The following is a 27310-nucleotide window of genomic DNA, read 5'->3' on the forward strand; positions in this document are numbered from 1 at the left end:
TCTAGTAGATTGGTGAGGCATGATTTCCCTTTACAAAACCCATATTGACTTTTCCCCAACAAATCATGTTAATGTGTGTGTCTGATAATTCTGTTCTTTACTATAATTTCAACCAGTTTGCCTGGTACTGAAATCAGGCTTACCGGCCTGTAATTGCTAGGATCCCCTCTAGAACCCTTTTAAAAAGTTAGTGTCACATTAGCTATCCTCCAGTCATTTGATACAGAAGCTGATTTCAATAATAGGTTATATACCACAGTTAGTAGTTCTGCAATTTCACATTTGACTTCCTTCAGCACTCTTCGGTGAATACCATCTGGTCCTGGTGACTTATTACTATTTATCAATTTGTTCCAAAACCTCCTCCAATGACACCCGAGTCTGGGACAGTTCCTCAGATTTGTTGCCTAAAAAGAATGGCTCAGGTTTGGGAATCTCCCTCACATCCTCAGCCGTGAAGACTGATGCCAAGAATATATTTAGTTTCTCTGCAATGGCCTTATCACCCTTGAGGGCTCCTTAGCATCTTGATCATCTAGTGGCCCACTGGTTGTTTAGCAGACTTCCTGCTTCTGATGTACTTAAAATTCTTTTTGCTATTACTTTTTGACTCTTTGGCTAGCTGTACTTCAAATTCTTTTTTGGCCTTCCTAATTACATTTTTACACTTCATTTGCCAGAGTTTACACTCCTTTCTGTTTTCCTCACTAGGATGCCTTTTTGCTTCTCACTGCTTCTTTTACTTTGTTGTTTAGCCATGGTGGCACTTTTTTGGTCCTCTTACTATGTTTTTAAATTTGGGATTTAAAAGGCCTCTATTATGGGGCCTTTAAAAAGTTTCCATTAAGCTTGCAGGGATTTCACTTTTGGCACTGTACCTTTTAATTTATTTAACTAACTTCCCCATTTTTGTGTAGTCCCACTTTCTTAAATTAAATGCTACTGTGGTGGGTTGCTGTGGTGTTTTTCCTGCCGCAGGGATGTTCAATTTAATTATATTATGGTCACTGTTACCAAGTGATTCAGCTATATTTGAAGACGGTTATCAAATCCCCCCCTCACTTTTCTTTTCTCAAGAATAAGCATGCCCAGTTTTTCAACCATTCATCATAGGTCAGGATTTCTAAACCTTATATCTTGTTTGTTGCTCTCCTCTGGACTCTGTCCATTTTGTCCACATCTTTCCTAAAGTGTGGTGCCCAGACTGGACAAGAACTTCAGCTGAGGCCTCACCTATGCCAAGTAGAGCAGGACAGTTTCCTCCCACCTCTTCCATATGACGCTCCTGTCAATTACCCCTGAAAGATACTGGCCTTTTTTGCAAGTGCATCATATTATTGACTTATTCAATTTGTGATCCACTATAACCGCCAGATCCTTTTCAGCAGTGCTGTGATCTGGCCAGTTATTCCTGTTATGTAGCTGTGCATTTGACTTTTTCCTTCCTAAGTGTATTACTTTGCATTTGTCATTTTTGAATTTCATCTTGTTGATTTCAGATCAATTCTCTAATTTGTCAAGGTTGGTTTGAAATCTAATCCTGTCCTCCAAGATGCTAGCACCCCTCCCATCTTGATGTCATCTTCATATTCTCCACTCTATTATCCAAGTTATTAAAATATTAAATAGTACCGGATCCATGGCTGATGTGTGGGACCCCACTAGATTGACAGGAAACCATTGATAACTACTCTTTGAGTATGTTCTTTCAATCAGATTTGCACCAGATAATAGTTTTGTCCAGATTGTATTTCCCTGATTTGATTATGAGAATGTCATATGGAATTGTGTCAAAAGACTTACTAAAATCAAGACATGTCACGTCTTGCTTACCCTGTATCTACTAAGCTAGTAACCCTATCAAAGAAGGAAATTAAGTTGCTTTGGCATGATTTGTTCTGGACAAATCTATGCTAGCTATTGCTTATAACCCTATTATTAGGGCCCTACCAAATTCACAATCCATTTTGGTACATTTCAGTGATAGGATTTTTAAAATCTGAAATTTCACAGTTTCAGATATTTAAATCTGAAATTTCATGGTGTTGTAATGGGGGGTGGGGGGAGTCCTGACCCAAAAGGGAGTTGGGGGGGTTCCAAGGTTATTGTAGGGGGGTTGCAATATTGCCACCCTTATTTCTGCGCTGCTGCTGGTGGTGGCGCTGCCTGCAGCTGGGAGAGGTTAATTGTATTAACGACACTGCTTCTTGAACATAGTCTATAAAGATTTGTTTTTATATTTCCCATAAATGTAGGTCAATATAAAATTCCTTGCTTTAGTCACCATACAGTAAAACAATATCAAGCCTAATAAAGTGCTTTTTTCTAATTGGTAGGCACTTTGTTCCGAACATCACATTTGGACACCCTGTAGTAGAGAGCCTTCGAAAGCAGCTGGGTCAGGATCCTTTCTTCGGTAAGGACTTCATTTTTCCAAACTCTTGAGTACGTGTTGTTATACTGACAGAGGAAACTACAAAACATTGTGGGTTTGAAGCCTCACCTGTGGCCTGTAAGCTCAGGCCACAACTCAGTGGGGTAACCTCAAAACTGTTTTGCTGCTCCCTAACCCTGGGGCTGGTTTTATGCTGTCTTAGTTTAGAATAGCCTTACCCTGGAGGCCAGGATGGTGGCAGGAATCATTGGAATGTGGTTACAGCACATCCCCCTACATGTGGGGAAAGTCGAGGGCTGGTGTAGAGCCAGCTATGCCAGATGAGGATTTCCCCAGCTTTCCAGCCCCTTTCTAGAATTTGAGTAGCACAAAGGAGCCATGTCCTGGGCCTCATGTTCGGTGATTACGAAATATTTATAGCCAAGCAAGACGCTGTAAAAATACGGTTTCCTTTTTTAGCTAAATTAAGTCAGAGGGAGGGGAGACTGTATTATGTGAGCTACTGTTTGTTTGTTTTTTAGTACTTTAAAGAAACACTCTCCCATGTGGCATGTCACTATAATGTAATCGATGTCCTATTAAGCTTGAGTAGTAATTATTACTAAACATATTTAATAATACCAACATTGAGCATGGATTTATATTCTGAATTTGTTTTGTATAAATTAATATGCACTCATTTGAACAGCTTATGCTGTTACTACTCTTTTTGAGCTCTGAGCGCATGCTTTGAATGTGCATCTTCTGTAATGACTCTAAAGCAGCTGATATGGCATATGAATTACAGATAGTCCACATATTGGTATATTTTGGTGAATGATGCATGCCCAGTGTATCTTGCTTACTTGTGATTCCTTTCAGATATGCACATGATGGTTGCCAAGCCGGAGCAGTGGGTGAAACCAATGGCTGTAGCAGGTGCAAACCAGTACACTTTTCACCTAGAGGCTACAGACAATCCAGGGGCACTGATTAAAGACATTCGGGAAAATGGGATGAAGGTGAGGAGCTGGTGTGGCAAGAGTAGTGTGCTGCATTGCAGTAGCTGCCTCCCTCTGGCATTGAAAGATCTGGGCAATAATGTTCTTGAGGACTAATGAAATGAAAGCAATTTATATCTGAACAGAAGTCCTGGAGACAAAGCGGAATCTTGCTTTAATGCAGTGGTCCCCAGAGTGTGAGGTGCACGGAGGGAGGGCCACCCAGCTCCGCTCCTGGCTTCGACTCCTGCTCCCAGCTGCAGCTCCGTCCCCTGGGGGCCATGGACTGGTTACATTATGGGTGGGGAGCAACATAAAAAGTTTGTGGACCATTGCTTTAATGCAATCAATACCTTTTTGCCTTAATTGAGCCTAAATAATATTCCAAATACTGTTCACAATATTTAATCAGTAATTTTTTAAAGCTTGTAGTAGCCACTATCAGAGCAATGCTAACACAGGTGCAAGCCTCCTTTGACCTACAGATGTACTTTCATTTATCTTTCCCTCCTTCCGTAGGTTGGCTTGGCCATCAAACCTGGAACTGTAGTTGAATATTTAGCACCCTGGGCCAATCAGATAGACATGGCTTTGGTGATGACAGTAGAACCTGGATTTGGAGGGCAGAAGTTCATGGAAGACATGATGCCAAAGGTAGATACTGATTGTGTTTTATTAAATGGAACTAGTCTGTTTCTACTCCCTATGCCTTGACAACTGGCAAGGGAGAGGATATTAACAAAAAATCCTTAATCATTTAAATGTTAGAAATTATATAGACCTGGGGAGTATCTATGTAAAACCAAGTGCTTAACTTTTGTGGGGGGTTTTGTATGGGCTCTTTAGATTCAGTGGCTGAGGACACAATTTCCTTCCTTGGATATTGAAGTGGATGGCGGTGTGGGGCCAGACACCATCCATAAATGTGCAGAGGTAAGCTTTAAAAACTGAACTGCACAGTGAGGACTCTCCTTTCTGTGCATGAGATTGTAATCTCCCTGCTGGGTCTTTCATTTTGACCATTTGGTTTGTTTTAGAATCATAAAGGGACCTCAAGAGATCATCTAGTCCAATCCCCAATTAAATCATCCAACAGATTTTTGCCCCATATCCCTAAATGGACCCCTCAAGGATTGAACTCACAACCCTGGGTTTAGGAGGCTACTGCTCAAACCACTGAGCTGTCCCATACCACGACCTAACCTACAGCACTTGTTTTGTCACCCTCTGCTCAGGATAGAACCAGAACTAACCAAGGCTGCAGGAAAGCTGTTTGGGGAAATAATACCCTTTTCTCACTAGAGTAATTTTTTTGAAGTCTGAACCTGTGCTGATTAAGTCCATGCGTGTTGCAAGTGGACAATAGTTACCTACCTTTTCTAATACAGAATTTTCACTAGTTAGAGTGTACTGGGATTATGTGGTGGTGGTCCATATTACACAGCTGTCTGGTTAACCTTCTTCCAGGCAGGAGCAAACATGATTGTGTCTGGCAGTGCTATTATGAAAAGTGAAGATCCTAGATCTGTCATCAACCTCCTGAGGAATGTGTGTTCAGAAGCTGCTCAGAAACGTTCCCTGGACCGATGAGACTGCCAACTCATGCCAAGGCAGCTTGGGTGTGAACGGGTTCTATTCCAGTGTGGAAACATTGCTGCTGAACCAGGACTGCAGCACTGAAGAATTGTTCCTTCACTGCAAGCAGCTGTTTTGCCAGGGCTGGAAATACAATCAGCCAGTGCTATCCCTTAAATTGGCTGGAGACTTATTTTATAGCAGATAACAGGTATTGGATGGAAACAAAATTGTGAGTTTTTGCTTGAAAGGTGTGGAAGACTAAGAGTCTGCTCTGTGCATTCCTACAAAACTGTTTCAATGTTTGAAATAAAACACTGGTGATAAGTCATCTTACGACTAGCAAAACTCATCTGTTAGCTGTTCAGTAGTATGTGCACTCCAGGATGAACCAATCTACCCCAAGAAAGAGCATCTTTCCAGAACTAAGTTCACTAACTTAGACAGGTATGTACACCCCAATAAAGTTATGGTACAATATTTCGTTCTCACAGCAGTGGGAAATAAAAGTTCCACAATAAGCTTTTATCATAGCTTCTCCTTTGAAAAACTAAGTCTCTTGGCCTAGTTTTCATAGGTGGTATCCTTATGACTAGCTAGTGAAAACTTTCCAATATAAATGATCTGAAGGTACAGTTATTAGATTAGACATTGATTCCTGAAGTTTTTACAACAAACTTCATTGTAGAAGAGTGGTTTTGTCACCAGCAGTAGAATAGTAAGTTGCCTGCTATTGTGGGTTAACAAAATTTTAATTATTGCAGAATAAGCAGCCACAGGGTATTGTCTCTCATTTGTACAAAAGCACATGGGGATCCTAAGCCAGGTCTTTTGCATTCTAGCTATTCAAATAGGCTCCAGTGACTAATCATAGGTAAATGTATCCTTCAGGCAATCCATGGCTGGAAGACCAAGCAGCTACTTCAGCTGTTGCCTGTGTATAAAATGTAATAACCAGCATCCATGAGGCCTACTCCAGTGGAGAGGAAGTAGGATAGTTTAGATCCACAGGGTGAATCTGCTTCAGCTGTTCAGTTTCTAAGCAATGATAGTCGAGAGAGGTAGGACTGGTTCAAGAATTCCTCTAGTTAGTCTCTCTCTGAAAAACCATGTTGGACATGTATGTACACTTCTTCCCAATACCCCAATTCAACAGAGATGAGAGACTACAGGTGTGGGGGCAGCTTGTGTAAACATAGCCACTCTAGCTCCCTCAGTAAAAGCAGGTGTGAGGATGCAGCAACAAAGGGTAAGTCCAGACTACCTGCTGAATCGGTGGGTAGTAATCGATCTATCGGGGATCGATATCGCGTCTTGTCTAGACGCGATAAATCGATCCCCGAATGTGCTCCCGTCGATTCCGGAACTCCACCAGGGCGAGCGGCAGTAGCGGAGTCGACGGGGGAGCCGCGGACGTCGATCCCGTGCCGTGAGGACCCAAGGTAAGTCGAAATAAGATACGTCGACTTCAGCTACGCTATTCCTGTAGCTGAAGTTGCGTATCTTACATTGACATCACCCCCACCCCCTCCCACAGTGTAGACCAGCCCAAAGGCATTTGGCATGGGTTGCACAAAAAAGTACCAAGGGGCTCAGACAGGCTTGTAAAGCTTGGGCCAAGGCATCCTCAATGCTGTTAGTAAGCCAGCTAGAGTTTAAACAGAACCAAGTCCGGGATATCTGTCAGTATGGAATCATTTGCTCAAACCTGTTGTGCACCACTTTTCCAAATACAGTATAACTAGTTGCCAGAACTCATTCACACAGTACCCCCAAAACTACCGTGAAGAGAATGTTTAACTGCAGGCAGTCCCATGTTGTCATTTAACACCCTTTCAGTTAGAAAAAATACTATGCTCTGTCCCAAGGAGAAATATGTAATTGAATCCTTTGTCAGGTCCTAGATTAGAGCAGTTTGGGGTCCACACCTTTTTTTGTCAACAGGCTTGAGCAGGTGTAAACTGCCAGCCTAGGGCTGCACTTCAGGGGGAAAACATACATGCAGGAAAACCACCTCACCTCCCCATGCAGAGTGGCTGGCTAATTGTTCCTACTGCAGCACCCCCCTTTGTAAGTGTGACCTCTTCACTTCCACAGCCTCTTATTACGGTTAAGGGAAAGGCTATTCGTCACCATGGAGATTACTACTTTCACATATGCTTAATTACATTCTTCTATTACTCCTTAAAAATTGCCCATTTTCTCACTATTAGCAAACAAATAAAAATGACAATTTTCTGTCCCAGCATGCCTTCCTGCACTTAAAAATAAGTGATGTAAATATGCTTATGCACAGAAAACAGCAGCTACACCTCATCCATGAAAGTACATATTGAACAGGGAGACACTTTCCATTTGGATGCCTGATCAGACTAAGTATTTCCACATTAAAACTAACCACACAGGATCACTCAGTCATGGGTCAATGAATAGAGAAGTTTGACTCAAACTTTCATGCCTAAATCAAATTTCCAGACACTCTGCACATCAGTCTCATGTCATTCAATCTGCCAGACCCCCAGTGAGGAACATAATTAGTTGTACTTTTCTATAACCTCAGTCTCATGATTCTTTAGGTGGATGAATTCATGATGTAAAGACATTTTCAACAATAAAAGTGCAGGGATATCACTGGGACTAAAATGAAAGCCAGTTAAGAATTATTTGTCTCAAAACAGGCAAAGGTCCAATGGAGAGCCAATAAAGCCATCTAGACTGTAGTGCCAAAGCAAACTTTTGTGCACTACTGCATTACTGGACTGGAGGTCCAGGGTGCCCACTATCATCAATGGAGGAAAATATAAAAGACTCCAGATGTCCAATTCAATCCTTATTTGGATGTGGGGTCCTCCAAAAGACAGTTCTGTAAGCAAGCTAGCATGCACCCAAATAGGGTGAGAAACTATACTGAAAATATGCTCTGCTCCCCACATCTGAGGACTTTCTGCCCTTCCCATGCTTTGCTGAAGGTCGTGGATCTGAAGGAGGATGTGAAATGTCTTGCAACAGGGCCAGGGAAGGAGATATGGAGGCCTGAAAAAATGCCTTTTGATTCAAAATGGTAAACAAAGCACATACTAAAACAAGTCACAGTGCCTGACTGCATAATGCTCAGTACTTTACAGCTGCACGGGGATGGGAGGGGAGGAATGACCTGTTTTAGCCTTTATGTAACAGCTAAAAGACAAAAAGTTGAGGAAATTTTTGAACGTTTAAGGGAGGTATTGGGGGGGGGGGGGGACACTTGAGTAAGGGGCTTCATGGCTTTTTATAAACTCAGCCCTAGGGATGAGCTGTGTGTATAGCAGTTCTCTGCATGCTCTGACCTAGACAGCTAATTGTTTCAAAATTCATGTGACAATACACAAACTATAGGTGAGGGAAAGGAAGGAAATTGATAGAGGCCATTTCCATGAGAGAGAATTATTATAACCGTAAGTTTTTATTATTAAGAACTGAAGACAGCACAACAGATATGTACAGCAGATGTGAAGAAAGAGGGTGGGGATGGGGCTTGTGTAGGTGCTAGACAGACTAAGTGCAGTTTCTTACCATCACAGACTTCCTGTGTGGCCTTGGGCAAGTCACTTAGTGTCTCTCTCGCTGTAAAATGGGGATCGTAATCCCACGCTGTCTTGGCTCTGGACTATAAACTGTTTGGGGCAAGGCCTGTCTCTTCCAATGTGTTTGTACAGACCCTAGCATAATAGGGCCTCGATCTCAGCTGGGCTACTGTACTACAAGTAAATAGTAGCATCCCTGGCCCCAAGAGTTTCCAGAGTCAGGGAGATGACACCGGGGAGGAGGGAGGTTTATACCAATAAAATGAGCTTGGGGAGTAGTGGGGGGAGATTTGAAGGAGAGGTTATGTGGTGTGTAGGCTTGGTGGTAGTGGTGGGGGGAAAGAGGATGGCCATTCCAGGCACTTGGGACAGTGGGAGAAAGCACACATGTAATTATGGGAGGACATACAGGCACTGGAAGGATTACAGAATGCAGGGCTGGTATGGGGGAGGGATAAGTAAAGAGAAACAATAAACTATATTCTATTCTTGCCTTATGTCATGGAGTTCAATGGATGGAAGTGGTCTTAGAATCTGCCCCCAGGCAAATGATTTTGCTGTCCCAAATCTGTTTTTTTATCAGATGAGATGTGGACTACACGAGCAAAGTTTCTGATGGAAAATAATGCCTTAAATATTTGCATAGGGAGAAAATATAAAAGGAAAGTTCTCCATTTTGCATCCAGTTTTTCAGTCTCTTTCTTGCCCATCTCATCTTTGCCAGGGTGGTTTCATTACATTCTTGGAAGGTTTAGCCTGTTCACACAATGGGTAGGGCAGAGGGCATCTCAATAGGGACAAAGAGGTTGTGTGCAATCTCCATTTGTATCGGCCATGTAACTGGCAAGATTAACAAATAACATCCTCTTCTAAAGATGTTAATACTGCTCAATAAAGGAAATTGCCAGGAACTACTCCGGGGCAATGCAAAGATTTCCCCATCCTACGTAATACCATTTGTCGTTACTGATTTTATAGTGCAAGAGTCTCCTAGCCAGATCCTCTGAAAAGCAATGCAGCGAGCTGCCTGATAACCCACCAAGCCAGCCCAGTTTGGTTAGTAGTCCTACTCAAAAGTTTACTTCATTTTTAAAATATTCTCTTAACTCTCTCTTTTTCCTTCAGGATCCTGGATGATTCAGACTTCATTACTAAGTCAGTGTTCCTCACCTGTAGTTCTCCTGGGTCCTGCATGCAGGGAGTTCATGTGACTGATGCCCAGATCCCAGGATTGCTCCTCACACTGCCAAATAGATCAGACAAGAGCAGGAGGCACTGAACAATCTATAAAGTTGTATGATGGGAACTATGAGGATCTGAGCTGCTCCTATCTTCACTTTGAAGGAGCAGGGGACTGGAGAAGAAAAGAGCCTCACCTCAGACTGCTCTCCAACTCACATTCCCAGCAGCAGCCAGAAGACGAGGGACAGAGATGAGAAATACCCCATTCCACTCAGAAACTAGGAAGAAGGGATAATAGAGGGGGAAACAACAGTCTCACAGCCAGTTAGTTATCCAGTTAGTTATGCAACATTAACAAATGCAACAGCAAGGCTTTGTACCCTTACTACTTTGTGGCTCCCACAAAGCCATTAAAAGACCATACAGGTCTTCAGCTCTTAAAGGCACATACCACGGATTTGATGGTACAGACCTGTGAAGGGAATCTAAGTACGTCTATTGCTAATCAAATTCAGACTATACACATTGTATGGAAATAACTTTTAATTTAAAAAACCTTGCATTGAAGATTATTGTATCAGACATTGAGGCAAAATTTGAGTTTAATTTGCTGGACAAACCAGTGTTAAAAAAAGGATTTAAAATAAATCAGAATGTGCAATAAACTACAATGTAGCATAGGCAGTAGTGTTGAAACTTGACTGAACTTTTTTCTAAGGTCCAGCGTATATTTCCCAATCTGACAGGAAAAAGTTTAAGTTTGACACTACTAACGGGTCATCTGTCAGTATTGGATATTACAAGCTGAGGAAAAAATTTGTACAAGAACAGAGACTCCTATATAGTTGCCTTCAACTGTTGTACACAGAAAAACTTCCTGCTGACAGTGGTTTATACATACGTGCTACTGGTGTCGAATTATTGTTCTGCTACAAGAATACTGCTATATCGTCAATTCTTGTATGCGTCGTCTTCTATTAGCATCACTTGAGGATGCAGATAAATTCTAAATACAGTAATTCAGAATGTATGAGTTTAAACAATTTGCTTTTATTTTCTTAGAGTGTAATGGCTGGGAATTTAAAAATCAATCTGTATTTAGAAACATTATGAAAGGTTTTTTTTAAGCCCTTCTGATGTCCTTATTAACAAGGTTTTCCTTTCTGGTTAGTCACTCTGCTTTTGCATACTTGGTAGAACCTTGCAAGGTATTGCTTAGAAATCGTAACAACTATACTTGTTGGTAAGATACACAGCACACAGTTATAAGCAGCATTAGCTACTGCAGGTCTACGAGTTAGGTCTCCAAATATCTGATGATCCAAAATGAAATTCAGAGCTGCATCTTCATTTAATTCAATCTTCGTTTCCTCACCACTCCTAGGCTTCTCTGCTCCCCATGTGACTGAAATAGAAAACTGTCTACCTTTCATATAGTAGAGAAATCAACTATGGAAATATAGTGGTATATTTGTGTGTTAGTGTTTGAGGATTTCTGCATGAAACTAACAATAGAGTTGAATGAGTGACTCATTTTAAGCCAAATATAAGGCTTCTGAAAGTGTCATTTAAAAACTACTGGTAGTTAAATATTCAAAGGGATTTCAGACAAGGCAGGTATTTGCCACATGCTCATGCCACCAAAGGAAACAATTTGAAATTACCCCCTCCTCCTCACTGTCTTTTCAAGTAGTTTTTCTGTGTTTTGAAGTTGTTTGTTTAAAGGAATAAAGTGTGTTCTGCTGTCCCAGAATCCATCAGAACCATAAACACATTTGAAAGAAAAAAAGGAAGAATATTAAAGAACGTGGCAAGATGACAACAGAAAGCAGTAAACCGTGCCAGCTATTTAGGTGTGCCCACTTTCAGCACAGGGAATACTAGACTTCCAGCTCGAAAGAATTAGTTTCTCTTGTGGTTCAGGAAGAAGAAAGTGTTGCGTTTGGGATTTTATCCTGCCTGTTACAAAGCAAGAAAGAAAATATATTATATGCTGCTAATGTACAGTATTTGAATGGTGCTGTTATTTCTTGTGTGAACAACAGAGATTTTACCTTATACTTTTCTCCATCTTAATCGGCTTTCTTAATGAACCACGTTATTCCCTGTCACCTGTGTTTTCTTGTGCTGCAGAGTCCCAGGAAAAGACTTTTGCAGTCTTCAGGCTCTTCTGTGGATTGTTTTCTTGGTGGATGGCCATTGTTTGGCAAAGTGATGGGAGTACATGAAGTGCAGAGGGAGTCACTGTGGAAAGCTGCACTTGAACTTTCAGTCTGATTTGTTATTTGGTCTTGGCACCGTAAGGTTTCTATGTCTTCATCCTTTAACGGAAAAACCCGAAGTTCCCACAGCTCAGACTGAAAGGAGTCAAAGGGGGGAGGGGAGGAAAGAGGGGTCCTGATTAGCTATGTGCAGAATGATTCTGTTATCAAATAACAAATGAGTCTTGTTCTTTACAGTGCTTGCAGGGTTCTTCAGCTACAGGGAAGAATACCATTCTGCTGGGTACCAATTTTCAATGTAGCTTGGCTTAATACAGCACAACTTCATTTTGTATAGAATCTTTTAAATAAGTTGTATCCCAACATTGTTTCCAAGGTTAAACAATGCAGTTACAATGTAAGAGGCAAGGGACGTAAAAAAGGAATCCTCTATTTTCTACTGTTAAGAACATCTATTACCATCACAATCAGTACTATTTGGAACACATGTTGGCATCCTCTGAAAAAAAGCTACAGAACGTATCAATAGAGAGCCTGCTACTCTCTCATCTCCGAGGCTGAGACATTTTGACCCACTAGTGAAAGTTTTGCCTGTGCTGTTCCTGTTCTGGTGACAATCGAGGACTTCATTTGGAAGTGATCTCAATCTGGTAATTTGCAGAAGCTTTAAACGCAATCCAAACATTAGAGATGAGAACACTTACATTTGCAACTTTAGAGCCTGATCCAAAACCCACTGAAGTCAGGGAAACTTTGGGCACTGGATCAGGCCCTTACTTACTAAAAACCATCATACCTTTGCTGCTTGGTTTTCCTTTGAAGGCTGTGGGACCCTTAAACATACAGAACTGTGGATTTCTGAAGTAAGATCAGAAGCAGCTTCAGCAGCACAACGCAGTGAGGCACATGAGTTGCGATGGTTTTCTTTCAGTACTGGATCTTGGCCCTGCTGTCCTTCAGCATTTTTGCTATAAGGTCTAGTACAAGACAAAATGAGAAAATAAGCTTTTGTTTAATAACTGCTCTGTCAAGTGACTGGAAACAATTCCGATTTTTTTTTAAAAAGAGGAAAAAAGGCACTACTCTAAGTTTTTAATAATAGCTTCTTATTTATATGCTTAGAAGTAAAGAAAACCTGAAAACAGAACTCTAAAGCAAAGCTGACCTTGGTATAAAATATTTAAATACATTTTTATATCTTTGACAACATTTTTTTGAAAGTTCAAACTTAACAGAATCCAGTACTTGAAGTGGGTCTCTGAATGCAATTACTTTCAGTCTTAGATCCAGAGAAGTGACACCCCATTCTTTCATCTAAATCGGAGATTACTGAGTGAGAAGTGACACCCTATTCATTTGACTAAGGCAATAATTACTGAGCACCGCAACGAGCAGCAGAAGTGGGATGGGTTCAGAAAATGTTAAGATTTTATTCACTAATATCCCAATAACCTAGATTTTCTTTAAATTCCTAAGATTTAAAGCTATATAGTTTTCCTTTTCAAGCAATACATTAAATATGCATGATACCGTACATGGTAAACTATTTGATGAGGAATACTCTCATTTTCAAAGATGCTTCATCCTATTGATAGGATTTCTAAAAGTTGCTGTGTTACCAACAGAAAATCCCAATGATTCTGTAAGAGTCCTCCATTTATGACAATACACCTGCCTGCTATTTCTTCTGGGCCATCGGCTCTGTTCCCACAATGACCACCTTGCTTTCTCTCTCTCTTCATATTTTGCATGACGTGAAGAAAAAAGTTCATCTGACAGATCTTCGATCTGTAATTATAAATGAGAGATGGCTGCTGCCATGATTACAAGCATCACTAAAAATGAAAACAATGGTTTTATATACAGTCATGTGGGGAATCTGTGTCACACGCACAACAAAAAGTATCGAATGTGCACTGGAGGGTACAAAGGTATAGTAAACTATGTGTTTATGTTAAAATATGACAGAAAAGTACGGCTATATGATACAACAACTTTTTAGCCTGCTAATTTACACGTTTGGAAGGGGGGGATCTCAAGTTGATATAAGAATTATTTTCACCCCATGGAAATAATCAAGGACTACACTAGATTGAAAAGCAAGAGGAAGGTTACTTGTAAGTCAAGTAAACAGGAGACGTACTCCATTTGTGGATGCACACTTGTGTCTCTTCCAGGGCAGGACACACAAGTGAACTATAGCACTTAAGAGCAACTACATTTTCCTTCAGAGATGTAAACTGTCAGATTCTTTTGCATTTTGGTTCTAAAGTAGCACAGCAAATCTAGTTTTTAAGAGTTAAGCATGTAGATCCTCAGGTAATAGTATCCTTAAAAAAAGTTCCCGGGCTATTTTATGAAGTTAACTGTTGAGCATTAACCATGACCCCAAGAATTCTACTCAAGGTTATAAAAAGCCGGTGTCTCCAGCTGGTCTGAATTCCTCTCTACTTCAGCATCCAAGACTTAACAGAAGTCTGGGGATGAGGTGCAGTGTGTAGATATGCAGAGGCAATACATTCGGAAAATTCCAGTTACTAATAAGCAAGTTCCATTCTTCAAAAATTGCCTCCGCAGAGAACAATGAACAGCAGCAGTGTTCAGGAGAAGGGCTTGGAAGTGCTTAGCTGAAAAAAGACTTGAGAAAACAGTGTTTCATTCTTCAGTCGGGCTTCCAATTTGAAAGAACAGTGCTGGATAAGCTGAACTTTGTGCAGCAGACTTACAAATCTGTTAGGGAGACATGGCAAAGGGGAGAGGGAAAGGCACACCGAGCACTACCAAAAGAACCCTTAATTCTCTCAGCACTGGAACTCCTGCTTACTCATAGCCTATCATATATATCCGATTTAAACAGTCTCTGAACAGAGACTGCCTGGGATGTCTTACCAAATATAAGCAGCTGAGATGATTTCCTAGAAGGCTTGGACCTATCCAAATTTTGAAGTCTGGCCTGAGCAGGCATACTATGAAGCTTTCAGAGGAGTGGAGCAAAAAGTTGAGGTGAAGATACAACACAACGTTATCTTTGTGAAATAGTTTAAATGGAGGATGGGCCATAAGGGCTTAGATTTTGCTCAGACCGATGGTTACCATATCTGCAACCAGAAAAACGATGTTTAGAACAGACTAAAATTGCTTGAAGAGGGAGTCCAATGTATCTTGGCAAGTTCCAGGAGCCCAGAGAGTTATAAAGGAATGCAACAACTCTAAGCTAATGTTTCACAGAAGGGTGCATAGGGAAAAAAAAAAAAAGATACTCATGCTGCAGGAGTGGGAAGCAGCAATGTGCTTTGAGCATGGAGTAATGCAAGTATGACCTCATTAAGAATAAAAAACATTCTAAAATGAAAGGCCCCGGGGGAAAGGTGAATGCCACATTCCTACTAGAAACCCAGCAGAAAATATAGTCACCATTTCAACGCAGAAGATTTCTTAGTGAATGGTTTCCAGAACTCCAGCAAGATGCTTAGATCCAAGCTCATGAGAATTTTGGTTGCTCAGTTAAGCATGAGGCCCAGGCTGCTAAGTGAAGCCCTCTGGATCCAGACACCAGATCTGCCCTGCACTTTGAGACAGTCTGACTCTTACTTCTTCCGCAGAACACTGAAAATGGAGGTTGCTGCTCAGTCACAGCTGAGAAGAACAAGGATATGCACACAAAGGAGCTGTGTTTTGCCCTCCTCAAGACACCCGAGGACCAGTTCTCCACAGGCCCGCTCTCCGGCATAGAGTTCAGAACAGGTTCAGGACTGCTGTAATGTACTCTGGTTGCCAATGGCCCAAAAATTCACTTGAGCACCTTGGGATGGTGAGAGCAGATGGGTGCTATGGCCACACCTTGTTTTTAAACAACAATGGATGTTACATTAATGACACTGTTCATTTTCCTAGTTAATTCAATACAATATTCCATTTTGTAAGTGTGCCTGAAGGTGCTGCAGAATCTTCAGTCAGCTGCCATGGAAATGAGGCTTTGTCGACCTTAGCACTTTTGTTGGTAAAACTTTTGTCAATCAGGGGTGTGGAAAAAAAACCACCTCCCTGCCCGAGATAAGTTTCAACGACAAGCCAGTTGAACAGCGCTTTGTTGGCAGGAGACACTCGTTGGGGTGATTTAATTATGCTGGCAGGAGAACTCTCCCCCTCCGGCATAGAGCGGGTACACGGGAGACCTTACAGCGGTGTAGCTTTAGCGGTACAGCTGTGCCGCTGTAAGGTCTGTAGTGTAGACAAAGCCCGGGGGAGCTAACCACAAATTTTAGGTTAAGTTTTGCCAAAGAGCACATTGGACCCTGGTAATACCCTACAACAGACAGCACACAGCCACGTGGTTTTTGCTGCAACAGGGTTAGGTACATGATTTTACAAAATGGATGAGGGAGTTTGTAACTGTTAGATGTGAACACAAACTATCGCAGCTGCGTTATTCTGTGATAAATCTATCTGAACACAGCACTCCACAGCTTCACTGTGAGCTGCTGCTGGGGACCTAGAACCTGATCCAAAGTCCACAGACTTCAGTGGAAAGACTCCCATTAGCTTTACTGGGCTTTGAGTTAGGCCCTAATGCGCATGCTTGCAAAGCTAGCTGATAAGTGGATGTGGAAAGTCTGGCATGCCAGGCGCACCGCTCTCAGCTCTCTGACATTGATGTGGAGAGCAAGCTCTGCCTGAGACCAGAGGCCTTGAGTTCTGAGGTCTCCCAGATGTGCTCCCCAGCCCAGTGCTGATGCGTCCGTCACTAGGGAGAGAGACGGCTGAGGGCTGGAGAAGGGAATCCCTGCACATACTACCTGTGGGTTGAGCCACCACAGAAGTGAGTCAAGAACCTGGCGAGGCAGGGTTACAACCTTGTCCAAATTGTCTCGGGCTGGCCGATACCCCGATGCTAGCCATGACTGAAAATGCCAAAGTCCAAGTGCACCACATAGGTACAGGCTGCCATGTGTCCTAGAAGTTTCAGGCAATTCCTTGCTGTGGTAGTGGGGAACTGCCTGAGACCTCGAATGATATTGCCAAAGGCCTGGAACCTCACTTCCGGGAGGTACGCCCTGGCCTGGGTCGAGTCCAGCACTGTCCCTATAAATTCTATCCGCTGAACTGGAGACAACGTTGATTTCCCCTCATTCAGAAGAAGGCCCAGATTGTCGAACGTTACCCTTATGAAGTCGACCTGTGCCTCCACTTGAGCTCTGGAGCGGCCCTTGATGAGCCAGTTGTCGAAGGACGGGAACACCTGTACCTGCCACCTGTGCAGGAACGCGGCCATGACTACCGTGCACTTGGTGAACACGCGAGGTGCCGCTGAACGGGAAGACTGTGAACTGATATTGGTTGTTGTTCACCACAAACCTGAGGTATTTTTTGTGGGGCGGAATTATTGCTATGTGAAAGTATGCGTCCAAGTCAAGGATGGCATACCAGTCTCCTGGATCCAATGAAGGGATGATTAAGGCCAAAGAGACCATGCAGAACTTGAGCTTCTTCACAAACTTGTTGAGTTCTTGCAGGTCTAGGATGGGCCTGAGCCCGCCTTTGGCTTTCGGTATTAGGAAATACTGGGAATAGGAAACCCTTGCCCTTCTGCTCTGGAGGAACCTCTTCCACTGCCCCTAGCAAAAGGAGCGAGTGCACCTCCAGTATAAGGAGTTGCCCGTGAGAGGTCCCTGAAGAGGGACAGGGAAGGGGGATGGAAGGGGGGGGAGAGGGCACAGAATTGGATGGAGTATCCCCTCTCTACCGTGCGCCACACCCAGCGGTCCGGAGTGATACGGGACCATGCATGGTAGAAAGGGGATAGTCGGGATGAAAAGGTAAGGCGGAGTAGATCCAGTTCTTGTTCTGGTGTGCCATCCTCGACCGCACCTTCAAAAGGCCGATTTGGGACCGGGAGGTGGCTTGGATTGGCCAGAGCCCTGGCCTGAGGACAGGTGCAGCCTCTTCCTACTGCTCCAATTCCTCCTCCAGGAACTGTCCTGTCGGTTCTGCTGTTGGTAGAACCGCGGAGGAGGTTGTGGTCTGAACTGTTTCCGCTGCACGGTGGGAGTATGGAGGTCCAGCCATTTGAGGATGGCTCTTGAGTCTTTTAGGCCAGTGGTCTCCAAACTTTTTTGATCGCGCACCCCGTCAGTAAAAACTTTTGAGCTCGCACCCCCTGCTCCCGGCCGAACTGTTGAAGCAAAAAACAACAACAACAAAAAAGCTGCTCGGACTCCCGGCCGAACTGCTGGGGGGGGGGAGGGGGGGAAGTGGCGCTGCTCCGGTGGCGCACCCTGATGGATCCTCTATGCACCCCCTGTGGTGCGCGCACCCCACTTTGGAGACCACTGTTTTAGGCTATGAAGCCTTTTATCCATCTTTTTGGAAAACAAGAGTCACACCCTCAAAGGGGAGGTCCTGAATGGTCTTCTGGACCTCGTATGGCAGACCTGAAACTTGGAGCCAAGAGCCCCTTCTCATGGCCAACCCTGTAGCCATCACCCTGGAGGCCGCATCAAAACTCAACAAGTTTTGCAGAAGAAGGTTCTGAGTGAAGAGCGTGTTCCTTAGCATCCTGAAGAGGGAAGTCAATGGCTGTGGGAATTTTTTTCTCCTTGATACCAGGTTCTAGAGAAGGAAGAGGAGGGATAAGAGTGATGAGGAAGCAGATTCTTGAGCAAGAAGTGCTCCTTTAGTTACCCTTACCTAGCTGTTCTCCAAACAGCTTAATACCCTTGTAGGAAAGGTCTGTGATGTACTAAATGCAGCCTTCCTGCTCCAAACGCAAATATAGCAGCTGCTGTAGCAAGTGAGGGGGTTCCTTCTAAATCTATGAGCCTATCAAAGGCAGCATTAAACAGGAAGAAGGCAGCCTAGGTAGAATCTGTAAGAAAACTAAGAATCTCACCAGGTAGGTTAAGAGAAGGGGACACTAGGATGGAGACAGTCTCCTTCTTTAGAGCCCAGAATACAATGCCAAATGAGTGAAATCAACAGCTAGGACCTACTGGGCACTGCAAAGGGAAAGGTTGGCCGCCTTGTCTGTGGAGACTATAGAACAGGGGTAGGCAACCTATGGCATGTGTGCTGATTTTCAGTGGCACTCACACTGTCCGGGTCCTGGCCACCGGTCCGGGGGGGCTCTGCATTTTAATTTAATTTTAAATGAAACTTCTTAATCATTTTAAAAACCTTATTTACTTTACATACAACAATAGTTTAGTTATATATTATAGACTTATAGAAAGAGACCTTCTAAAAATGTTCAAATGTATTACTGGCACGCGAAACCTTAAATTAGAGTGAATAAATGAAGACTCGGCACACCATTTCTGAAAGGTTGCCGATCTCTGCTATAGAATATGTAGGCAAAGTACATTTTCAGAGAGACAAGAGGCAGCATCTACCTTGGGAAGAAGAAATCTTTTACCCTTGGTCACCTGGAGTATTTTCTGGAGCCAGGAGATCATTTGTTTACCTGATCCCACTCCTCAGAATAACCTCTAGGATTGCTGCATGGCAAGGTATTACCTCTTCAGTCTCGAAAGAAGAGAGAACCCTTTTGAAAAGTTTACTCCTTGGCTAGTTTATTGGAGCATCTAACCCCCACACAGAAAGGGCCCTCAGAGTAAGAGGCTCTAGGAAGGATATTCTCACCAGGAGGGCAGCAATATTTTTGTTTGGGATCAAGGTCTGGATGCTGGTCTTGGAACTGCTGTGTTTACAGTTAGTCCAAGTAGGGATCAGGCAAGTGGGACAGGTCAGTGATAGTGATTAGAGATAGAAATCAGATACCTCCAAAGATTTTGGGAAGGTAGCAAAAATGGCAGGTTTCTTACTAGGTATTTGACCCAGGTCAGGGGAAACAGCAACAGAAACATGGGGAGGAGGAGGAACCAGACTAGAGAATGGATCTGGGAAATGCCCTGCATGCCTGCTCGAGGGAAAGAAAGCTCCCCAAACCAATAAGCCCAGGGGGTGCCATGAAAGAGGCCGGCTGACCCATGCTCCTGAAGGAACAATAGCAGTGGGTGATGAAGAAATTGTTCATGGTTTGCTGAGGAGAGTGCTGCACTGCTTCAGATAGGAAGTTGGAAGGAGAAATGGATCCCTCCCACCAATGGAAAACCAAATTACGAGGCGAGGAGTAGGCAAACGGAGATGGGGCTGAAAAAACCTAGTGTCCTCCACCCAAAAAAAGAGACAAAAATACCTGCTAAGCTGCTACAAGCCCAAGGAGTTGGCTTTCTGGTGCTGCTTGTAGACAATGCAGAGGAAGTGGGGCTGCTAGCAAACCTGGAGAGCCACCTGATTACCCACTCCCTGAAGAGGGTTTCCCACTGGATCTCCAGTGTCCCAGTCCTCGGAAAGAGAATGGCAGCGAATGGGGAAGGAGGTTGGTAGAAGGGGCTTGCTGCTGAATCACTGGCTGGGCCCTGGGGTGCTAGAGCCTTGCCTAAAAAGGTGCAGGTTCTGAGATAGAAAACCTTAGTTGCCTCAACTCTCCATGTGTTCTTTCATAACCTATTTTTCTCCTTCCTCTTATCCTTTTAATCTTAGGGCTAAAAGGAAAAGAAAAAAGAATCAGGGTGCAAGAAGCTAGAGGCCCATGCTTCCTGTTTCTAGGATGTGGGTAGGCTGCTGCTTATATACTAGCACTGACTCCCGATTCTTTCATCTCCTTGCTTCCTAATGGAGATTCATCTTGCCATCACCCATTAGTGTTGCTACTAAGAGGTTGGTAGGATGGGAGAAGAGACATCTGACAAAACAAGTATATAAAACACGTGTTCACAGGGATAGCTCAGTGGTTTGAGCATTGGCCTGCTAAACCCAGAGTTGTAAATTCAATCCTTGAGGGGGCCATTTAGGGATCTGGAGCAAAAATCTGTCTGGGGATTGGTCCTGCTTTGAGCAGGGGGTTGGACTAGATGACCTCCTGAGGTCCCTTCCAACCCTGTGATTCTATGAATGTTTTTACATTCATAGTTAGTACAATCAGCTTCTTTTTACAACTTCAGTAGTCACTGGTAAGTTTGAAAACATACATTGATAAACCATGTATTAAACTCTTGGTTTCATTAAAACGTAGCTTACCTCTTCTTCATCTACATGAGATCGCCCCAGAGGATGAAGTTCAACAACTCTCCAGCTACAAATCGGAGAAGGGGAGTTAACACAGGATTAGCCAAATCGAATGTTTTATCACTTCAGCAGTGGAATGAGATTATCCTGTTCTCATTAAATAGGACAATGCTGCAGTACTTACGCTACAATTGTTGTAAGGGAATGTCAATATTTAAGAAAAATGATTTTAATTTAAATAAAAATCATGAAAACGTGTCTTCTAACATTAGGTTCTAGAAAATCTTTCTTTAAAAAAAATACAGAATCTGAGCTCCTTAACATTGTCCTGTTAATATTATTTTAAGCCTTTAAATAAAACCAGCCAAAACCTGAAACACAAGTCAAAGATTTGCAGATAAAAGGACTAGGCATTGCTAGTTTAGATGACACACGTTATTTAGTTTAACAAAAACTTGTTTAAGCTGTTCCAAGAATCAAAGGATCTGTGTTTTTTAAACAAGTTTAGAGAACCAGATATCAGAAATAATGGGGTTATGCTACATGAAAAGATTAAATTCAATTAATAAAATCGGAATGTTTTAAAAAATGTATAGGTATGTGTTTTTCTGTGCATGTTATTGGGAGGTTGCTTTTTTCTGCTGAACTAAGACATTAAAAAAAAGATAATCTCCAATTAACTACTTAGAGAAAGATAATCTTCTTAAAACACACATTTGTGTCTGCAATGAGTACTAGAATTAAGATGAGAGAAAAACATTCCTCTTTATTTTTACAGTCTGCTTACTCTGTGCATCAGACACCATTGTGTGTGCAGTGTGACCATTTCCCCTGGATTGTCAATCTTCCCCATTGCTGGGGGGTTCTTTCATGCAACGGGGGTGGTGGGTGTGGAGGGGGGGAGAGGAGGAACATTTATGAAAACAGAAAAAAATATCAGTGGGGTGCAAAGAGGGGAAAATGAGCATACCTTGGAGTAAGGATTTCTTTGTATTGCAGCTTCTCCAATTTAGAGGGAGCAACCAGTGACATAGGAATAACAATGTTGTCTATATCATAGGAGCTCTCACTTCTCAGTCTCCGTCTAGAGTTATGCTGTATAACAATTAATAATACAGAAGAGTCATTAGCTTAATGATAATAGCTGCATGTTAACTACAAGACAATAAAACTAAACAATTGTTTTGTACTTTTAACAGATAGACAAACGCAGAGTGACTTTTTAGAATGACGTTTTCAAAAGTACTCAGTTTTGGACTAACTGTATTCCCATTGAAGTCAATGGAAGTTTTTCACAATTACAGTTAATGCTGAGTAACACTGTTGACAATCCCACTCTTAATAGCTATATTTTTCATAACGTTCTGAAGGCATTCTAGAATAAATCTACTAACCTATAACCTGACCACTACGCAGATGTTCTTGTACTCGATAAAAATAAGAATTCCAAGAGGTCAGAGCCTAAATGCAGTATATGCAATGAATTTATCAATGTAGAGCAATCTAGATGGAAAATATTTGTCTGGAAATCTGCAGAAATCCCTTTGTAGGGATAAGAGGATGCTGAACTTCTCAGAATTTTCCTCTTTGGGGCTATCCAACCTCTTCTCTCGTGTGTGGACTGACTTTTCAGGATTACAGTAGGTGGTTTGGGTTTAAAACATGATTCAATCTAAATTATAGAGCTTTCTGTTTTCAGCTGAAAAAGCCTGTTTCAGAATAAATCACTTTCATTCAATCTGGTAAAGGAAAAAAGTTCCCACTAGATGCAGATGTGTAAAAGACTCAGTCAAGGAAAGAAATTCAATAGAATTCGCATTACTGAAACTACGTAGGGAACATCACTTAAGTTTCAATTATCAGGTACAGTATTTGTAAACTGTAAGTCTTCATATTTCTGTCTTACAGAATTCCAAAGTTCCAAAGCACTGAAACCTGAAGACTTCTAGGGTGAAATTCTGTCACTCTAATAACTGGGAAGTTTGGCATTGATTTCAATGGGGCCCGGATGTCACCACCACTTTACCAGAGGCTTTGCTAATAGTTCAGTTAATAGGAGTTTGAGATAGTCATGGTTTGGTAAATCAAGATGCAACAGGATAAAGTACCACAACTGTATTTACATTGCCAGCCAATATTGTGTAGATCCATCAGGAGGCGGCATTATAAAAGCCTCCAGTCACAGTTTCGGGGGGACTTAAATCATAATGCATTTCATTAGTTTTAAATGCAGAGTTTTTTAACAAGTTCTCACTGATAAACTAATTCATGGTCTGCGAAATACTTGTCTTTGAGAATGCATTTCTATGTTTTAGAACAGGGGTCAGCAACCTACGGCACGCCTGCCAAAGTTGGCACGTGAGCCGATTTTTCCCGGCACGCGGCGCGGGCTGAGCGGCTCAGCCCGCCACCGCTCTGGAGTTCCTGCTGCTGGCCTTCTGCCAGCCGGGGACCCACCGCGGATCCAACTCAGCACCCGCTGCTGGCCTGGGGGGAAGGAACCCCAGGCTGGCAGCGGGCTGAGACCCCGGCTGGCAGGAGCTGGTGGTGAAAACCCCAGAGCCGCGGCAGGCTGAGCCGCTCAGCCCGCCCCGCTCTGGAGTTCCCGCTGCTGGCTCCTGCCAGCCCGGGTCCTGCCGTGGGTCCAACTCAGCACCCACTGCTGGCCTGGGGGGGAAGGAACCCCAGGCTGGCAGCGGGCTGAGACCCCGGCTGGCAAGAGCCGGTGGTGAAAACCCCAGAGCGGGGGTCGGGCTGAGCTGCTCAGCTCCCCGACACTCTGGGGTTCCCGCTGCTGGCCCCTTGCCAGCCGGGTCCCGCCGCTGGTCCCACTCAGCACCCTCTGCCGGCCTGGGTGAAGGAACCCCAGGCTGGCAGCAGGCTGAGACCTCAGCTGGCAGGAGCTGGGGGCAAAAACCCCAGAGTGGCCGTGGGCTGAGCCAGTCGCTGCTCTGGGGTTCCGGCTGCTGGCCCCTCGCCAGCAGGGGTCCCTACCGCACAGCTCCACTCACCTTGCTTCCGGTTGGAGGCTCTCTTGCAGACAGGGTCCAGGCCTACAAGCCACCTACTCCACTCACCTCAGCTGCCAATCTTGGTTTCCAGCCGCTGCTCAGCCTGCTTTCCAGCCTGGAGTCCCAGCAGGCCACCCTGAGCTCTGCTCCTGGCCTTGGATCAGTCCTCTTCAGCCTCCCCGCTGTGGCCCACTGTCCCCAGCCTGGGACAGTGAGGGTTGCACACCAGGCAAGAGGGGGTGCAGCTCAGCACCCCCATCTTAAAATTGCTTATCTTAGACCACACTGCGTTGGACCTGGTGCCTGCCTTCTATCGCCATGTTTTTTCCCACTGAGAGTTGAAGGGAACATTTGACAAAATGGCAGCTCCTAAGAAAGCAAAGCTAGATGTCCGATCATTTCAGCCTGCTTGGACAGATGCATTTGGATTTTTTGAAAAGAAGGACCGTGCTATTTGTGCTTTCTGTTATGAAGGTGTTGTTTGTCGCACATCAAGTGTTAGACGACATTTTGAAATGAAGCACGAGAAAAACTTTCTTGAAGCAGACAAGACTGAATCAATCAAAAAGGCAGTAGCAGCCTATGAGAAGCAAAGCAGTGTTTTTAAAAGCTTAAGTGTAAGTAAAAATCAAGCTACAGAAGGAAGTTACAAGATTGCACCGTGCACTGCAAAAAACGGAAAGCCGTTTACAGATGGGGGAATATATAAAAAGTTTTTCTCAGCAGTTCGGAAATTTTGTTCAATGATTTGCCAAATAAAGATACAATCATATCTAGAATAAAAGAACTGCCTGTCTCTGCCAGAACAGCTGAGAGACGCATAAGTGAAATGGCAGAAAACATTAAGGAAAAGTAGACGACTGCATTGAAAGACACAGCACTGTTTAGTGTTGCAGTTGATGAGAGCGTGGATATAAATGATGTTCCACGTTTGGCAATTGTTGCAAGATATTGTGCTTCCGATGAAATCCAAGAGGAACTTTGTTGCCTAAAACCCCTGCATGGCACAACAAAGGGGGAAGATATACTGGAAAGTTTTGTAAACCATTTTGAAGAACAAGGAGTTGACATCAGAAAAATATCTTGTGTGACAACAGATGGTGCTCCTGCCATGGTTGGAAAACAGAAGGGATTTGTAAAGTTACTTGAAGATCAAATTGGCCATTCGACAGTCAAATTTCACTGCATCATCCATCAAGAAAACCTGAGTGCAAAAATTTCTAATTCAGAGCTTAATAATGTGATGAATACAGTGGTGCGAATTGTGAATTTCCTTGTTGCTCGATCTGCTTTGACTCACAGACAGTTTCAAGCACTGCTAGAAGAGATGGACAGTGTTTATAACGACATCCCACTTCACAGCAACATTCGGTGGCTAAGTCGTGGCAAGGTTTTGGTGCGCTTTGTAAACTGTTTTGAGGCAATCAAGGCCTTTTTGTCAGAAAAAGAACAAAACTACCCCGAACTGGATGATGACAAATGGCTGTGTAAGCTCATGTTCCTAACTGATATCACTGCTCATCTAAACGAACTCAACCTCTGTCTCCAGGGTGCAGGGCAAACAGTTCTGGATCTTTATGAAGCCTGGAAAGCATTTGTTGTGAAACTAGCAGTTTTTTCCAGGGATATTCAAACTTCTGTTTTCCGCTACTTCCAACACATAAAAGAGCTATCGACACGTTGCACTGTCAGTGTCGATGAGATTGGAAAGTACATGCAAGAACTGGAATCAGAATTTTCTGACAGATTTCAAGATTTGGCCCAATGCTTTCTTTTCTAATTAAACCTGAAAAGTTCAACGAAAGCGACTTGGATTTGTCTGTATTTCAGTGGATGGGTGTTGAAGATTTCGAAATGCAGCTTATTCAGTTAAAAAGCTCAGAACTGTGGACATCAAAGTTTGTGGATCTGTGGAGTGCACTTGAAGCTACCGAGAGAGAGCATGGGGGCCTCTATTCTGACCTGCTGGACGTCCCTGCCAGTGAAATTTAACTGTTTGAAGAAAATTGCGTTTGCAATGCTTTCAGCATTTGGATCCACATACCTGTGTGAACAGGTATTTTCACACATGAAATCTGTCCTCTGTCCCTCTCGGAGCCGGTTAACAACTGATCACTCAGAAGCCTGTGTGCAGTTTAAAGTATCCAAATACATGCCAGACATTGGAAAACTCAGCAAGGAAAAGCAAGGGCAAGGATCACACTAAACTGATAAGATCTGCATTTTAATTTAATTTTAAATAAAGCTTCTGAAACATTTTGAAAACCTTGTTTACTTTACATATCACAGTAGTTTGGTTATATATTATAGGCTTATAGAGAGACCTTCTAAAAAGCGTTAAAATGTATTACCGGCACGCGAAGCCTTAAATTAGAGTGTATAAATGAAGACTCGGCACACCACTTCTGAAAGGTTGCCGACCCCTGTTTTAGAACATGCCCTTCCCAATACAGACTAGTAATCTCACTCTAACTAGGCATGTGTAAAACTGCGTAAAGCAAAGTACAATGTGAAAGGCTTATATTTTTTATTTACTAATTTGCACAACTCTCTGGTGATGTTTTACTTAATCCATCAATATATTCATTTTTCGTTTACCTGTGATGATGCGTTTTGGGTAGATCTAGACATCAGATTGACATGGGTCACGGCAGTAAAATCATTATGGGATTCTGGTTCTGCATGTTGAAAGGAAAAAGCTTCAAACCTACTGTTACTTTCTCCTGCCACAAAAAGATTTGGGGAGGGAATAATAGGATTTTTTTTAGTCTATTACATTAAAAATATTTCCCACATAGTAGCAAATGAGGCCTTTTCTGAAAGCCCACAGCTGAACACTTGGAGATTTCATGAACACCTAACAACCAGCTGTAAAATAATCACTTACACGGCTCTATCCATCACAAATTCACCTCCATCACTATTGTCCCACAAAAACGGTCTCTCTAGTTCAAGGGGGTAATTCCCTCTCGGAAGCAGCCTCATTGTGTCAGATCCTGAATCCTTTACAGAAACTACCACACTACATACAACCAACAATAATCAGGTTTGTGGGAATAATCTTGGACATCACCTGAATAGAGAGTATAGCCTTCCCTGACTGGGCTATATATCACATAGCCATTAGAGCCTCCAATCAGCTTTTCCATAACCAACAGCTTTTTCCTGACTGATGGCTAAGTGGAATTGGCAGCAAAGATGACAAAGGCAAAGTCAGTTTTCTCACCTGCAAGTCTGATTTCCCCTAAAGTAGAGTCAATGTTCTAGACAAATAATAATCTATGGGTATTTTTTATTCAATCCCAGTGAATATAGC

The 27310-nt window shown here is 43.0% G+C and overlaps 2 protein-coding genes and 1 long non-coding RNA gene across 4 annotated transcripts in view; 2 read left to right on the top strand and 1 right to left on the bottom strand.

Annotated features, from left to right (window-relative positions):
• RPE (ribulose-5-phosphate-3-epimerase) overlaps positions 1-5281 on the top strand; it is a 5908-nt gene extending 627 nt beyond the window's left edge. Inside the window, exons 2-6 of the mRNA XM_024210505.1 lie at positions 2337-2416; positions 3257-3396; positions 3895-4029; positions 4222-4308; positions 4843-5281. Of these exons, the coding sequence (XP_024066273.1) occupies positions 2337-2416; positions 3257-3396; positions 3895-4029; positions 4222-4308; positions 4843-4965 (565 nt within the window). The 3' untranslated portion in view covers positions 4966-5281. The remainder of the gene's footprint in view (positions 1-2336; positions 2417-3256; positions 3397-3894; positions 4030-4221; positions 4309-4842) is intronic.
• Positions 5282-6439: 1158 nt separating this feature from the next.
• Positions 6440-11753, top strand: LOC112114003. The gene is made up of 2 exons (XR_002908713.3): positions 6440-8011; positions 9639-11753. It is a non-coding gene; the product is annotated as an uncharacterized LOC112114003 (long non-coding RNA).
• Positions 11567-27310, bottom strand: part of KANSL1L (KAT8 regulatory NSL complex subunit 1 like) — a 92658-nt gene continuing 76914 nt past the window's right edge. Inside the window, exons 9-15 of one of the 2 annotated variants that reach the window (XM_029910488.1) lie at positions 26593-26672; positions 21954-22078; positions 20996-21050; positions 13593-13705; positions 12714-12894; positions 11750-12052; positions 11567-11654 (exon numbers count right to left, since the gene is read on the bottom strand). In XM_029910488.1, coding sequence (XP_029766348.1) covers positions 11804-12052; positions 12714-12894; positions 13593-13705; positions 20996-21050; positions 21954-22078; positions 26593-26672 — 803 coding nt within the window. In that variant the 3' untranslated portion in view covers positions 11567-11654; positions 11750-11803. Of the gene's footprint in view, positions 11655-11749; positions 12053-12713; positions 12895-13592; positions 13706-20995; positions 21051-21953; positions 22079-26592; positions 26718-27310 lie in introns of both variants that reach the window. The other variant, XM_029910487.1, reaches the window with a different exon arrangement.

This window comes from Terrapene carolina, unplaced genomic scaffold (genome assembly GCF_002925995.2).
Source record: "Terrapene carolina triunguis isolate 2854851 unplaced genomic scaffold, T_m_triunguis-2.0 Scaffold62, whole genome shotgun sequence".
NCBI lineage: Eukaryota > Metazoa > Chordata > Testudines > Emydidae > Terrapene > Terrapene triunguis.